At 40.5% G+C, this 14,150-nt stretch overlaps 2 protein-coding genes across 2 annotated transcripts in view; one reads left to right on the forward strand and one right to left on the reverse strand.

The window, feature by feature from the left end:
- Positions 1-263: 263 nt before the first annotated feature.
- On the reverse strand, positions 264-12,620 carry clcf1 (cardiotrophin-like cytokine factor 1). Its single transcript, XM_049749519.2, has 3 exons — positions 12,267-12,620; positions 4,131-4,285; positions 264-3,124 (listed from the first exon to the last, which is right to left on the reverse strand). Exons 1-3 carry the CDS (start codon positions 12,280-12,282, stop codon positions 2,018-2,020), a joined length of 1,278 nt encoding a protein of 425 aa, XP_049605476.1. The 5' UTR covers positions 12,283-12,620; the 3' UTR covers positions 264-2,017.
- The window catches only part of ndufs8b (NADH:ubiquinone oxidoreductase core subunit S8b), a 52,295-nt gene continuing 43,432 nt past the window's right edge, over positions 5,288-14,150 (forward strand). Inside the window, exon 1 of the mRNA XM_049749706.1 lies at positions 5,288-5,293. The gene's annotated coding sequence lies outside the window, so the exon portion shown is untranslated. The remainder of the gene's footprint in view (positions 5,294-14,150) is intronic.

Raw genomic sequence — 14,150 nt, forward strand, 5'->3', positions numbered from 1 at the left:
TTTTTTTAATAAATACAATAATGTACTGTTAAAATGTCTTAGACCACCACTAGTGTTATAATATGCAGCAATGATTCTGACATACAACACAATAGTGGGAAATGCAATTTAGAGTCAACCCAATTAAGTTCATAATCATTTGCATTTGCATTGCTTTTTTTAAATGAATTTAAATGAATGAAAAGTCATTATTGTCCATTACATTACTAGCAATGGCGTACACTTTACTTTGAGTCATGTTTTTTTTTCAGTCATTTTTCTGATTGTAACCTAATAATAAGACTGAAAAATAACTGTTCTGATTATGATAGCATTAGTAAATCTAGCGATGGCCCAAGACTTTCATCTCAACCTTTAACCACATCTTAAAGGCCCATTGTAAGATTCATAAATTCTTTGGAGGGGGGAAAATGAAGCTACATACGTTTTTTAAAAAGCCATAAATAATCACTTTCACATGTGAGTTGCAAACATACACAGAAGAGAGTGTTTCCATGCCAGCTCCTCAGGGCAAAGTCTATGGATGTCCGTTTTGGATCAAGCCATGCCTTCTGCCTTTTGTCTCCAAAACCCAACTTCTGTCCTTTTTATTTCCAGTAGATGAGAGTGCATCCTGCTCCTCTTGTAAACTGTCCTCTACGCAAACACTGAGGAGGTCCAAAGCAACATACACACATGCACAACACTCTCTTGTGCAGATGCAGTCAGAGAGGATTTATGGCTGAGAAGAGAGGTTATCAAGAACCGCATCAAAGATACCTGCGCTAAAGATTTATGGTGGAGCATCGAGTTTCTCCTGCTCGCATATTAGGTATAACCTCCATCAGGCTGCATCATGTTTTAGTGTTTCAGTTTTCTGGATCACTTGTGTTTGCTAAGCCCTAAATGTTACAGCCAATAAAAACTTCTCATTTGATAAGTGTAAAATGATCCAAGTAATAACTTGCTGGTATGTTTTTCACTGTGTTCGGTCCTTGGTAGAACCTGTTCTCTGAATATTTTTGTTGCATTTTGCACAAACACAGTGGAATTTGTAGGAAGCCAACATATTTGGAACATTAAGGAACATGTTAGTACAGTTTCTATAAAGGTGGCAGTTTCCAATATTTTGTCTGCAAAAATACCATTCCATGATGGATTGTGCTTGACCTTAGAGGTTTTGCTATGTGTGTGCATGTGTGCAACCACCACTGTCCGACTGAAGTGTAAAGCGCTCTTGTACAGTTACTGTAACTGACCAGCTGACTTGTGCTTACTCAGCATTACATTCCCCCTTTGGCTATTCTTTCCAGCGCTTGTCCACTGACTCATCTCATTTTGCTCTCCTCTCGTGCCCCTTCGTCTGCGACTTGTTCACCCCTCCGGCGGTTTCCTCCTCCTCCTCCTCCTCTTCCGCCAAACTCCTTTTGTCTACTCTCCATTCATAACATTTCTGATGAATGTTTGCTGATTCACACCAGTTGTGTCACTGAATCTGTTTTTGCTCAATGGCTGCACTGTCACTCAGCTGACTCTTAAGTGTATGTGTGTGTGTGTGTGTGTGTGTGTGCGTGTGTGTGTGTGTGTGTGTGTGTGTGTGTGTGTGTGTGTGTGTGTGTGTGTGTGTGTGTGTGTGCGTACATGCGTGAGTCCGTGTGTGTGTGCGTCCGTGCGCGCATGTGTGTGTGTGGCACACCCTGGACTTTATGCCAGTCAATTGCAAGGCACAGGGACAAGACAGCCATTCATACCTAAATAGGAGTCTTCAATAAACATATTGGAATGTGAGAAGCGGCAAAGGCAGACCGGAGCCGCTCAATCTCAGAACCGAGGCGAATGTGCTAACAATTTGAGCATTGCGCTGCCCACATTAATAAGAATAATAAAGCAAAATTAACAAAGTAAAATAAAGAATCTATTCATTGATTGCTAATTTCACCGAGAGTCGAAAACGGGGTCAATGCCCAGCCCCTAGTGCAAATACTGTCAAGGTTAACACTGCACATTGTGTGAGTTGGATGTGTCTTGCTGCATCTTCTCAGCCTCTCAGTCTCCTCTTAAGGCGGTTAAAGTCCTTCGCCGAACGCCACAACCAGCTCTGCAGCTCGCGCAGTATCCAAAAGCCTTCCACCTTCCTGGCAAAGTCGCTCATGGACGGCCGCACAGAGAGGAGCACAGCCGACGATGACGAGGAGGCAGAGAGCAGCGAGGGGCCTCCGTGTAAAGACAGCGTTGAGGGCGTGGGGACAAGCCCGTGCTCCTCGCCTGGCCCCAGCTGGTAGAGAAGGGAGAAGGTGGATGGAGGGGGATGCAGCGTGGGAGGGAGGAGGGAGCGAGGACGGCGTTGATGATGCGATGAGGAGAAGTCCACGATGAAGCTCTTCTCTCCATCCACAATGGCGCCGTCCTCCTTCCTGAGCGTGTCCGTGTGAAGGAAGTCCAGGTTGTAGCTGTATCCCTCGCCGGCCGGCTTGACGACGGCGGAACCGGACTGCCTCTCTGCCTCCTCGCCAACGCTCAACAAGCTCCTCCCCCATCTTCTTGTGTCTACCGATGGATGCTCTTCTTCCCAGTCCCACTTCCAGACGGTCGGTTCTTCCCTCCTCCCTCTCCTCTTCTCTCCTCTTGCCTTCTGCCTCGATTCACCGCTCCTTCCTCCGTCTGCCGCCTCCTGCCGCCTCCTCGCTTTCCCTCGCTTCACATGCACACTGAGGCCGCCCTCGCTCTCCCCTCGGCCCCGTCTCCCTGTCCTCATCCTGGTTCTGGACCTGTATGAGCTGCTGCTGATCAGAGGTGCCGGGCGGTCTCCCCCTGTCCTCCTCTGAAGCTCACCAAACTTCTTTTCAGGAAGGGCATAGCCCAGAGTGTTCATCAGCGCCGATATGGAGCCCAACAGGCCGTCCAGGCCTGTGCAGAAGTGCAGCAGGGAAGTCTTGAGGGAGGGGCAAAGGGTGGAGCGGGCCAGCTCCCTCACAGCCGCCAACAGGACTGAGTAGGCCCTCTGGTTCTGAGCCAGACGGGCTTGGTTCTCCAGGCCTTGCCACAACTCCAGGCGGGTGGCGGCGCTGGGCAAGGAAAGAGCCGTGCTATTGGGCCTCGGCGGCGAAAAGTCTTTATCGTTGAACGGGGGGCCGAGGTATGTCAACTATGGGGGCGACACACAAACAAGTTGAATTTTAAGAATTTCAGATCTTGTCAAGCACATTAAGCAGAACCAAACAGATGTGCAGGCATGTTCTGATGAAGACCCACGGGAGGGTCGCCAAAAACAAAATGCTTCCATTGTCTGAGAAACACATATGTGCAGTAAATGTTTGAAATAACACTAACCCAACCTTGACATATCTGCCTAAACTATTAGAAATAATATAAACTGACACAGAAATGGCACAATGGTATTCTAGGTCAATAAATCTCTTTTCAACTCAAATAATTCCCACGAGTAATTCTCCAGAAGTAACATTGCTCTGCAGTACTCATGTGGTAAAAAGATTAAAGATGAAATGTGATTATCTGTGTTGCAGTTCTTCCCATGCGTGTTACCAATATAGACCCTAACCAGATCAACTTAAAAGCTACATTTTCAGATCAATCCAGAATTTCTTATGGATCCAAGGGGGTGGGGGTAAATTACAACTTCGTTTGATAATATTTGACTGTGTGTGTACATGTTGACTGAGACTTTTCTTCTTAAATATAACTGTGTATCCTGGATTACATCAAAATAAAACCTCATTTGATGTTAGGCTTCTACATGCATATTACAAATTTTGTTGAAATTACAGTTGAAAGAGAGGCACTATGCTATTTCAACATCAACCATTAGCATAGAAATTGAGGAGGGGGATTTTTCATTTGAGCATTTATGAAGGAATACTGACAAACACTGAAAATGACCAATATATAAATAACAGTTACAAAATGGTAATCTGACTTGTGTCAGAAAAATTATGTCTTTAATTGTGGCTTTAAATTATCATGCTTTTGTATTTTTACCCCTATAATGCTAAAAATTGGTAAATTGAAAAATAATACATTTACAAAGAGCGTTGAATCATTTTGAGTGCTTCTGTACTTCTGTCGATCAAAAACTGGAAGCAGACAGCACACAACAAACTCAATGAAATAAAAAGAAAATAAACAAAACTCACGTAGACATCTTTGATTTCCTTGAGCTGATATTCCAGAAATTTGGTGAGCTCGTACGTGCTCTCTATTGAACTTCTCTCACTGGCCAGGCTGTGGGAAGAACTCACGGTGGCGACTGTGGCAGCAGCCAATAAGAACACAAGGTGGATTTGATGAACTGCAAACGCGACACACACACATATTAGTCAAAGTGTTCTAGCTGTAATACTTATAATAGCTTTAAGAGGTTTTCATAATCACAACATAGCGCCAGAAATGACAACCGGCGATGAGTTCCAAACTTAAGTTGCTGCTCCGTCATAGTTTTTTTTTTTCTCTCTTACAATATTCCAGTGTACTTCTTTGTCTCTATGGCGATGGCCTTGTCTGTTTACACACTGCCAGCACACTCATCTAACACTGCCAATAAAACTTTTTCCGTTTCCACTCTTATTTTGGGCTCTCTGGCTATCAGAGGTTTACACTGGCTTCAAATAAAACCTCACTTAATAGCGAGGGATGAGTGACTTCCATGTTCTCATACAAACGCACGCACACTTGTATGTTTAAAAAAAGGGTTTCAACCAAATGTTTTTGCATTAGTTATATTTTTGGAGGTCATTTGTAGTTTGCAGAACATTTGTGGAGGTTAAGATATGTTACAGTTAAGATATGGGAGGGCATGTTGGAAAGGAGAGCCACAGTTTTTTTTTTTTTTTTTTTATGGGACCACAATTAAAAACTGAGAACCCTCACAACGAGCTGCTGCAGGCCACTACTTACGGCCAGACGCTCACACTGAACTCACCTGTCCATTCACTGTAGTCACTGTCTTTTTGGGTGGGGCACGATGGATGAAAGGCATTTAATAATTCATTTTAATTGGTAAAATAGCTTTGATTAAATCAGTAAAGGATGAGTAAATTGAGTTATGAGCTTGGTCTCAAGAACAAATTAAACTTGTCAGTCAAGGTACCGCTGTGTAATGTAATTCGTGTGTGTGTTCAGTGCTTTCAACTCGAGTTTCAAACAGAGAAGATTGGAGCTGAAAGGTGTTTTTCAGCAAGAAGGGACTGCATGTTCGTCGGCCTCTCATTTTCTGGTTTCACTCAAGCACACGCGCACACACGAACATATTCTCTTTTGCAAACTGCCTGTCTCACACCGCATGACACCCAGACAGCAGGCGGTGATTCATGTGTGTAATTATGGTCGAAACATGCCGCTGTTTAACAGGTGTGAATTATGGATTGCACAACGATTTTAGCGACTCTGCCAGTTTTTGTATGACTGACACACCTCGGGCCTCTCGTTTGCGTCACCCTATTCGTCCTTTTTTGTTCCGCCCAGTTACGGCTCCTTGCTTATGTCGTCAGTAGACAATTTAACCTGATTAGCCACCTATAGTCCCCTTTTTGGCCCTTTTTTTTAACCCTCCAAGCCTTCGTGTCCCTGTCATGGAACATGTCAACAATGAACAATGCAAAACTAGAGAGCAACTTGAAGTGACCTGAAAATACAAAGGTGGGCATTCCGTCCCAGTGATGGAAAAATCCGTTTGTCCGTTCTGACCGAATTCCCATTTTGCGGGTGAAAGACGAAGAAAGAGAAAATTTAAAAAAAGGACGGACTGAGTGTAGACGGAAGTGGGTTTTGATTTGTTCTTGTAATTGTCGCTACCCTGGATCAGTGACGACTAAATTCTCGGACCGTTTTGGCACAATAACATGGAAGTCTGTCAAAGATAGGGGTTTCTGTTCCTGCTTTGTCTTGCGTGTGTAATCCGTACATTCGGACCGAATGTGAATGCTAAAAATCAAAAAAAAATTTGTTTCTTTGTGCATTAGGTGGGAAAAGAAGACTCAAGTGAAGTAAAGTGAGTTTTCTAAAATCCTATTTATGAAAGATTGTATTGACAAAAATACAATTATGCCAGTTACGATTCTATCAACAAAAATGTTGTCTTACCATACAGGTTTTTAAAGAAACTCAATTGAAAATTATACAACAGCCAAGTTCAGACTTTTTTATTGCAGTTTTCTATTCTATTCTATTCTATTCTATTCTATTCTATTCTATTCTATTCTAATGTTCAGATTTCATTGACAGAGGGGTATTAATTAAACAATAGTCACTGTGTCACTTAATTATACAGTATTCCACCACATAATTGTTTTGTCATTAATTTGATCTATGATATATTTATGGTTAGCTGACAAAGTAATTGTGGGGAAAATCTGGCAAGAATATATGAATAAAAGCCAATGTTTAATTTTTTTGAGTGATGTTTCAAACATCCAATCCAATACGTACAAGAGACACTAACATATAGTGTGTCTTTTCAAACAGATTCTAACTTCATTTGTGAGTGAGCAAAATTGATATCTAAATAATTGGCTCAAAAAATCTTTTTTTTTTTTTTTTTTACGTTTACTCTTTTGAGACATCTTACTGATGAGAATCATATTCAATGCAATATTCAACAAATAGTCCCGTATGTGATTCATACATATACAGTATATACAATTTTATACAAACCATATTTCATATATATTTTAATTCTGGTCATGAGCAGCAGGTCTGGTCGCTTTAAACAAACTGAGTAATGGATGCCTTGTAATTTGTCTGACGTGCACGTGGCTACATTTCTAATTAGGGCTGATGACTTGTACCACGACCCGTCGAACCTCCGGTTGCCCACATCAAAGCGTTTCCATGAAGTATTTTCGAAGTATCTCGAAAAACTCTTCCGTAGTCCCGGGCCGCTCCCACACACATGCACACGCACACATGCACAAACGCATGCTTGCACACACGCACACACACACTTTAAAATAAAGACACTGAGAACAAACCCCATCAGCCGAAAGAATGCGTTCATCCCAAAGAAGCCTATCACCTAGCAGGACCAATAAGCATCTTTGTGCCACATGTGAACATTAGAAGACAATCAGGTCATGCAGAGCTTCCTCCTGTGGAACATCTAATGGCATCCCATCACGAGGGAACAAAATTGAACAAAAATCATTTTCACTGTGGAAAAACTGTTCCCACACAGAGAAAAGTACACAAAATGCCCAAAAAGTTCCATGATGGTCATGGTGAATTGACATTCTGATATTTTTTTATTTTAGGAGGCATCCTCCTCCATCGTGCCTAAACGGTTTTTGTTGGAGCAGCATGACTAGCATATCGTAAAACCCACCTCCATGTTGTTGTTATGTAATGTTATAATGAGTGACTTCATTAGAGCTGGCACTAGGACAGATTTAGAGGTGAGTGCCGCAGGCTTGAAGCTGCATGCATGTACCTGGTGCGGAGTGGAAGCACCTTCTTTTCAGCGTGTGGTTGGAACCTGAACATTCTTTTTGGGGCAACTGCATTACAGCAACACAAGCGAACATTGTCCAAACATTACCTGCCTATCGCGATGGTCTTTCATCTTATGAAAAAAAAGTAGTCAACACTACGTTTGTCTCAAGTGATAAGTCTAATAGTGAGATTTCATCCCTAAAAAGTAAATTCTATTCATTTTTTAAGCCACTGCAATATTGGACTTGCACATTCTGAACCTTAAGAATGTGCTCAAATATCAGAAAATAAAAAATTATCAAGATCCAATTAAAATGTATTGGATGATAAAGTTTCATAATAATTGTACTTAAATAAACATTTTATTTTGTAAAACAAATACTTCAATTTAAATGTACAATGGTGCCTTGAGGTACAGGTGGCCCATCTCACTGTTTTTTCCGAAACAAAGGCTGTCGATCGTTCAGTAGATTTTGTCTTTGAATTTGATATACAAGCGCTCAGCTTAAACTCACTCAACAACAAGCGGCAGTTTGGCGGATAGTAAATAATTCTTCATGAGGCCACAAGCAGTTTATTGCCACTCTCAGTTGAAATTTACTGCATGCCAATCGAAACATAAAAACAAAAAGAATTACAGTTTAATTGAGAGGAATGCTATCAAAGAATGCAAAACGCCCAAACGGCTGCAGGTTTGCACGTCAGCTTTGTTGTTGAGTGGCGTTTTCACACATTTTTTCGAGTTAAAGATTAAAAACTTCAGACTTTCCCCATTTTATGGAATGCAGGATGGGAGTTGGCAGGAACATAAAGTCAGGGAGACAAGGAAAAATACTAAAAGCCCTCTAAGGATTATGAGGCAGCTCATCCATATTGAATCACCACTCTGTATTAAATATAAAGCACAAGTAAACTGGCATGGTATGAGTTAAGCCGACTTTGTAGCTGGACAAGATGTGCAAAGACACACAAACAGAAACATAATGGACAACAAAGTCTTTCAGGCTTTTCAAAATGATCTTATTTCACTGAGTTCTGTGTAAAAGGACAACATGGTAACCCGCTAGTTTTTGAGTAAGCATTGATTCCCTCACTGATGGCAGACATTAAATTATTTTTTCCAGATTTTTTTGTGTTCCATTATCCAAGTGAAAGAAACCATTAGTGAAAGAGAGGCCGCGTTTGAAGTCGCGATCGTGCAAATGCTGAGACAAACAATCAAACCGACTAATGCGAGCGCGCATCATCATGGATTATCTTTTGACTTTTATCATCTTTGCTCTCATTTGAAGCACCCCCATTGAAGCACACATGTTCAGATCCATTTCAAACTGAAATGTGTTGCTCCTTATTGAAAGCTGTGATTTTCTCTCATCACTTCTGAAAAAATACTTTTTCTTTTCCACAATAGGACCAGATCATGTCAAACCTCCACTGAACGGTAATAAAGTAAAACGCCCGGATATTGCTATTAAGTACTATTATAATTCCTCTGTTCATTTCTTTATTTTTACATTCACATGTACGTATCTTCTGGGGGTATTTTTATATTTAAGTTCTCAAATTTTATTGAACCAAGGCATATATCTTGTATCAGATTTTTTTTTTTTGGACAAAAGTCACATAAGATAATATAAAACCTTAAGGGAGCATTATTGAATGTAAATGATTGTGTGTGAGTGTGTATTAGAATTTGGCACACGTGATTAGAACAGCCGATAACTTGCTGTGACGCTTCTCTTGCTTTCTCTGGCCTTCCCTTCTCTATGACACTATTTGCACATGCTCCCAAGAGAGGAAATTCAGGTAGCACACAGCCAATTGTCCAAAAAATTATATATACGTATATAAATTGATAGAATTAAAATGGATAAGAAACAATTATCTACATAACATTTTTATTGATAAAGTGGCATGTGGTATTTTTTTCCCAGCAGATGAAACCAGATGCAAAAATATATATTTTTAAATGTATTGTGGTTTGATTCAAACGCAGACAGGAGAATGATGTCTCAAGTTCACGACACATGTGAGTTTGCTCTGTGTTTAACCTTGGCAGTCACACTTCATTTGAAACCGTAACATGAAAATGTACCTGTGAGAAAACAGCCTCACTGCTTTGTCAGAGTTCGCACTATATTTGTATCTGCAACGTCAAAACACAAAGTCGATTCCGGCCAATCCCATGAGGACTTGCGGTCAAATTTGATATGGCATAGGTTAGTTGTCATGGTTGCACTAATACCAGAGCTTGTCTGAAGTCAAGCCGTGACACTTGTTGTTGCTATTGTTGTTGTTGTTGTTGTTGTTTTAAAGGCTAATTTAACATCACACGTGAAGCCATTGGAAAGGTTAGTGCGGGTGACAGTTGGGGGTCGGGGTCAGTGTGGTGTGTGTGTATGTGCATGTGTGTGTGTGTGTACAGTTAGAGGCCAGATTTATGAGCAGCCTGTAGCCAATCAAACGCGCATTCCTTCACTAACTCAACACACACAAACGAGCAGGCGTAGACACACACATATGCATCCAAGGCAGCGCACACGCAGGCTGAAGAATCCGTATAACCAAACCAGTGTGTTGTCACATACATTTCACAGGTCCACTCTCCCACACCGGATTCACTACCAACCTGTCAAACATGAGCATCTGTGTTGTTTTCCACTTTTGACTGCACCGCCCCTAATCTACTTTGATAGTCACGTTTATTCACACAGCCTGTCAATTTCTGCCTTTCCCTGCTCCGGATTTTCTTCCCAAATCTCGGTGAAAAGTGAAACTTGGCTACGGCTTCGGCCTAATTGCCTTCACTCTGTTTTCCTTTCACTAATTGGCTCCACTTGTTGCTTCCATCCTCATCTTTCATTGCTTGCTTCCTCTTTTTCAGAGCCTCCCATCAGCTCCCCCCCTACTTTAGATCACGGGTGGGGAAACTTTTTATACCATATTTTATAAAGCTTTATATTTAGTGGGGGAAATGATGCAGCCGTCAAGTATATTTTATCAAGCGCATTTGTGGAATACATGTTTTTGGACTTGTCATAACAGCCCCGCCGAGGTTAATTCATATTTACATCATATTCATAATAGTACAATAGTTCCCCCCCCCCACCCCTTTGTTTGTGAAAATATGTAAAAACGAGTTCGTAAGTAATTAAAGACATTTTAAATCTTCAACTTTTAACTTTGGGATTCAAAGATAATTCTTTTTCATGTTGTTTTAATAATGTAACTACAATGTTTTGGAAGACACGCAACTGGGAAAAGTTAGTAGTTTTTTCCTGTTGGTGCCCTTTTGATGCATTCTAAAGGAAACAATGAATCTATTAACTGAGAACATAATCTGCAAGAATGTTTTCCTTTGACGCTTTTATTACCAATTGCGTTAAAGGCAGTTTAATGTGTCATACGGCTATGAAATTGAGAATGTAGTTGAGCCCTTGTCAGCTAAAATTCTTCTGCAATAAATTCCTTAAATAGATCCAAGTGATCCACTTGTGCATGTGACAGCTACTTAACATTTGTAGGATACTGTATGTTGACTTGCAGTAGTGTTGCAGGACAGACAGAGGGAGGAGGAGAGGATCTGAAAGGGGGGCTGCGGTAAGTTTTTTTTCTATGCCGAGGGGCCATGTTAATTTGGCAAAAATGTAAACAGCATGTGTAACTGTTCAAAGCGTGACCGACTCATTTTATATGATCCCCCTTTCTTCCCGCTGCTCTCGCTTCCCCTGTGGGTGCTGTGGACTTGTTTCAGTGGGGAGTCTGCTTGGAATTAACCCTTCCGTTACTGCTTGATATCGTGTAGGCCAATCAAATAGCATCGCGTGTGTGTGTTTGTGGTGAGTGTGTGTGTGTGTGTGCGTGTGTGTGTGTGTGTGTGTGTGTGTGTGTGTGTGTGTGTGTGTGTGCGTGTGTGTGTGTGTGATTGAGAGTCTGTGTGAGTGTGTATGTGACTGTGTGTGTGTTCACTCACAGTCATCCACTCAACCATCACAAAAATACATTTTGTGTTTATGCCTGTATTGTTTGTTTAATCACCAGAGGATAGACTTCTTTGTAAAAGGGATTGTAAATATGTGTGTGTGCGTGTGTGTGTGTTTGCATTTGCGTGTGCGTGTGTATGTGTGGCGTGTGTGACTAACATGAATCATGAACTTTCACATATCAGTGACAGCTAACGAGACAAGCGCTTAAAGCCTGCTGTGACCCCTAAACCTTTGGGTTTGTTTAACTATGTATCATTTTAATGACTATTCACAAGCACTAGAAACACACGTTCTCCTTGTTCTGCGTAAAATAAAGACTATGGCTAAGACTCAGGCGTGTTGGTATTTTATTTCATTTCTTGAAATGTATCCATTTCAGTATAGAATTTACTGTTTAAACACGTTGAGAATATGTTAATTAAATTTTATTTTTTTCCTTTCTGTCGTTTGAATTTTGAGTCATTTCTGGTTAGTATTTAAATCGGGATAATGGTCAGAAAAATGAGGGAAAAAATCACAGATGTCCATAACTATCATAATTTCCTTTGTCAATTTCACAATAATAAATATCAGTTATGTCTGTTATATTCTAAGTCATCCAGTTAATGTTAAACCCAAAAATTTAATTGAGGCAACTGTGTTGAATTTGTTGTGGGTTTTGTTGTTGGATTTTTTCTTGTTTTTGAAATTTGTTCAAAAACGACTTTGGCAATTATGTTAGAATGCAGCAAAATGAACACCTTTATACGTTTTAATATAAAATATGAGTTCTTAATGTAGAGAAGACAGGCGTAAAATAAGAAGAAAATACATGTTTCCAAATAAATAACAGAATGGTTTCAGTTCCGTAGGCCAACTTACCTGTGCAATATGTCATTTTCCTTTCTCGAAATCCTTTATTTCCATGCAGTACTCAGAAGTTCATCAATCACCAGAGGAGCCCTTGAAGATGTTCTCTCGTTTTGTTTTTTTCTCTAAAGCAAAAGTTGCGAATGGTGGAGGTCTAAAGCAGATCGTTAAATGCTCCGAAGTAGAGGCGCGTCAGGATGGAGCATATGCTCGGACTTCTGTGATCCGTGTGACACTCCGAGGCGACGAAGGCTTTTTATATCCTCCTTCTCTTCCCTCCTCCTTGTTCTCCTCCTTTCCTCCCCCTTTTCATCCCCGAATCCCGATTTTTTTCCCCCTTTCTTCTTTTTATCCCGACGGCTGATTCACCGGCTTGACGCATCACTGCTCGCCCCGGAACCACGGGACTTGTCTCAACTCATCTCGGTCTTCATGCACGCACGCGTCATCAGCCTTCACGCACGCTGACTTGTGGTCGTTTGATGTCTCCGCGCTTCAGCATCCTCCACTCCCCCCCCCCCCCCCCCCCAATCTGTTTTCAAATATTTAGTAGTATTAATCCAATAAAATGGTTGCAAAGTGTTCGAGTTGCGAATTCAAGTTCATTCCTGTCTGGCTCTATCAATCTATCAATTTTTCTGTCTGTATTGGCCATAATATAGCCGTAGCTGCTGAACTGGCAAAAAAAAAAATGACATCAACCTATCATTAAAAGACATTAAAAAAAAAAAACATAAGTCATTATGAGATACATGCACAAACAGCAGAGAATATAAATGACAACGCATATAATTATTCTACAACAGTGTTTTCCCATCGATCCAAAGCACATATATCTTCTCAAAGAAAACCACTAAACAAAATGTGACAAAAAGTAGACATTGATAGATGATCAAATTATTTGTATAAATAATACCTTTCACACCAGTTAAGTGGAATTAGATAACTGATGAGCTGCTCGCAGCTCAAAAAACTGTTGAAATAAGTACATTAAATTTATTTTTAAAAGGCTGCAACACCACAATGCAGGAATAAATTGATTCGATTATTCTTTAAACGTCGAAATGTCCTCCTTTTGAGTGGTTTCTTTTTTTTTCTTTTTCTTTTTTTTATAAAACAGTTATAATGATTTTAACAACTGTCATACAGGAGTGATTTCGATCGTATAGGTCTGATTCGTCTTGAATTCTCAATGAACTGCAAACGGTGTCCCCGACGAGGCCTCAAATACTCCCATCCCATGCAGTTAACTCAAGGATATATATTCCCAAAGAGTGCTCAAGCGCCGGTCGGTTTGTATTGCAGAACGTAGATGGACAAACTATGTGCACTGATTATAATCATGCTGGAAAACAAGCCAGCCCCCATGCAGACCTCCCAAAAAGCAACATACTAAATGTGTCAGAGAGTTTACGTAAATATGGGAAGGAAACAACTTGGGAAGATGCAGTTCTTTGATATAACGAGAATTAAAATTTATAATAAGTACTGTTGGAGCTGCATGGAAGTTGTTGAACGTGTCAACTCTGCCTTGGTTTTTCTAGGTTTCCGTTCATATTTTTTATGCGGTGTTTGAATTTCTTTCCTCTATTTAATTTATGAATGGCACAAATATTAGCAGTATATTTCGGGGAATCACTCACTAAAATTTATTTTATTTTATCCCCCAAGTTGTAATTGATTCGTGGATCTGCACATATCGTTATATCTCTCAAACGACTTCAAATCTTGATCATCATTATAATTTCGTGATTTCCTTTAAATAAAACGTGCTTCCAATTTTATTTGGGGAAAAATCGTGAAGCGTTTTCCATTTGAACGTGGCAGTCTATTTACATTAGATGGGTTTAGCGACATCTAAAGGTAGAAAGTAATCACTGCATCACTGGGTCACAG

The sequence above is a fragment of the Syngnathus scovelli genome, chromosome 1, assembly GCF_024217435.2.
Source record: "Syngnathus scovelli strain Florida chromosome 1, RoL_Ssco_1.2, whole genome shotgun sequence".
Classification (NCBI taxonomy): domain Eukaryota; kingdom Metazoa; phylum Chordata; class Actinopteri; order Syngnathiformes; family Syngnathidae; genus Syngnathus; species Syngnathus scovelli.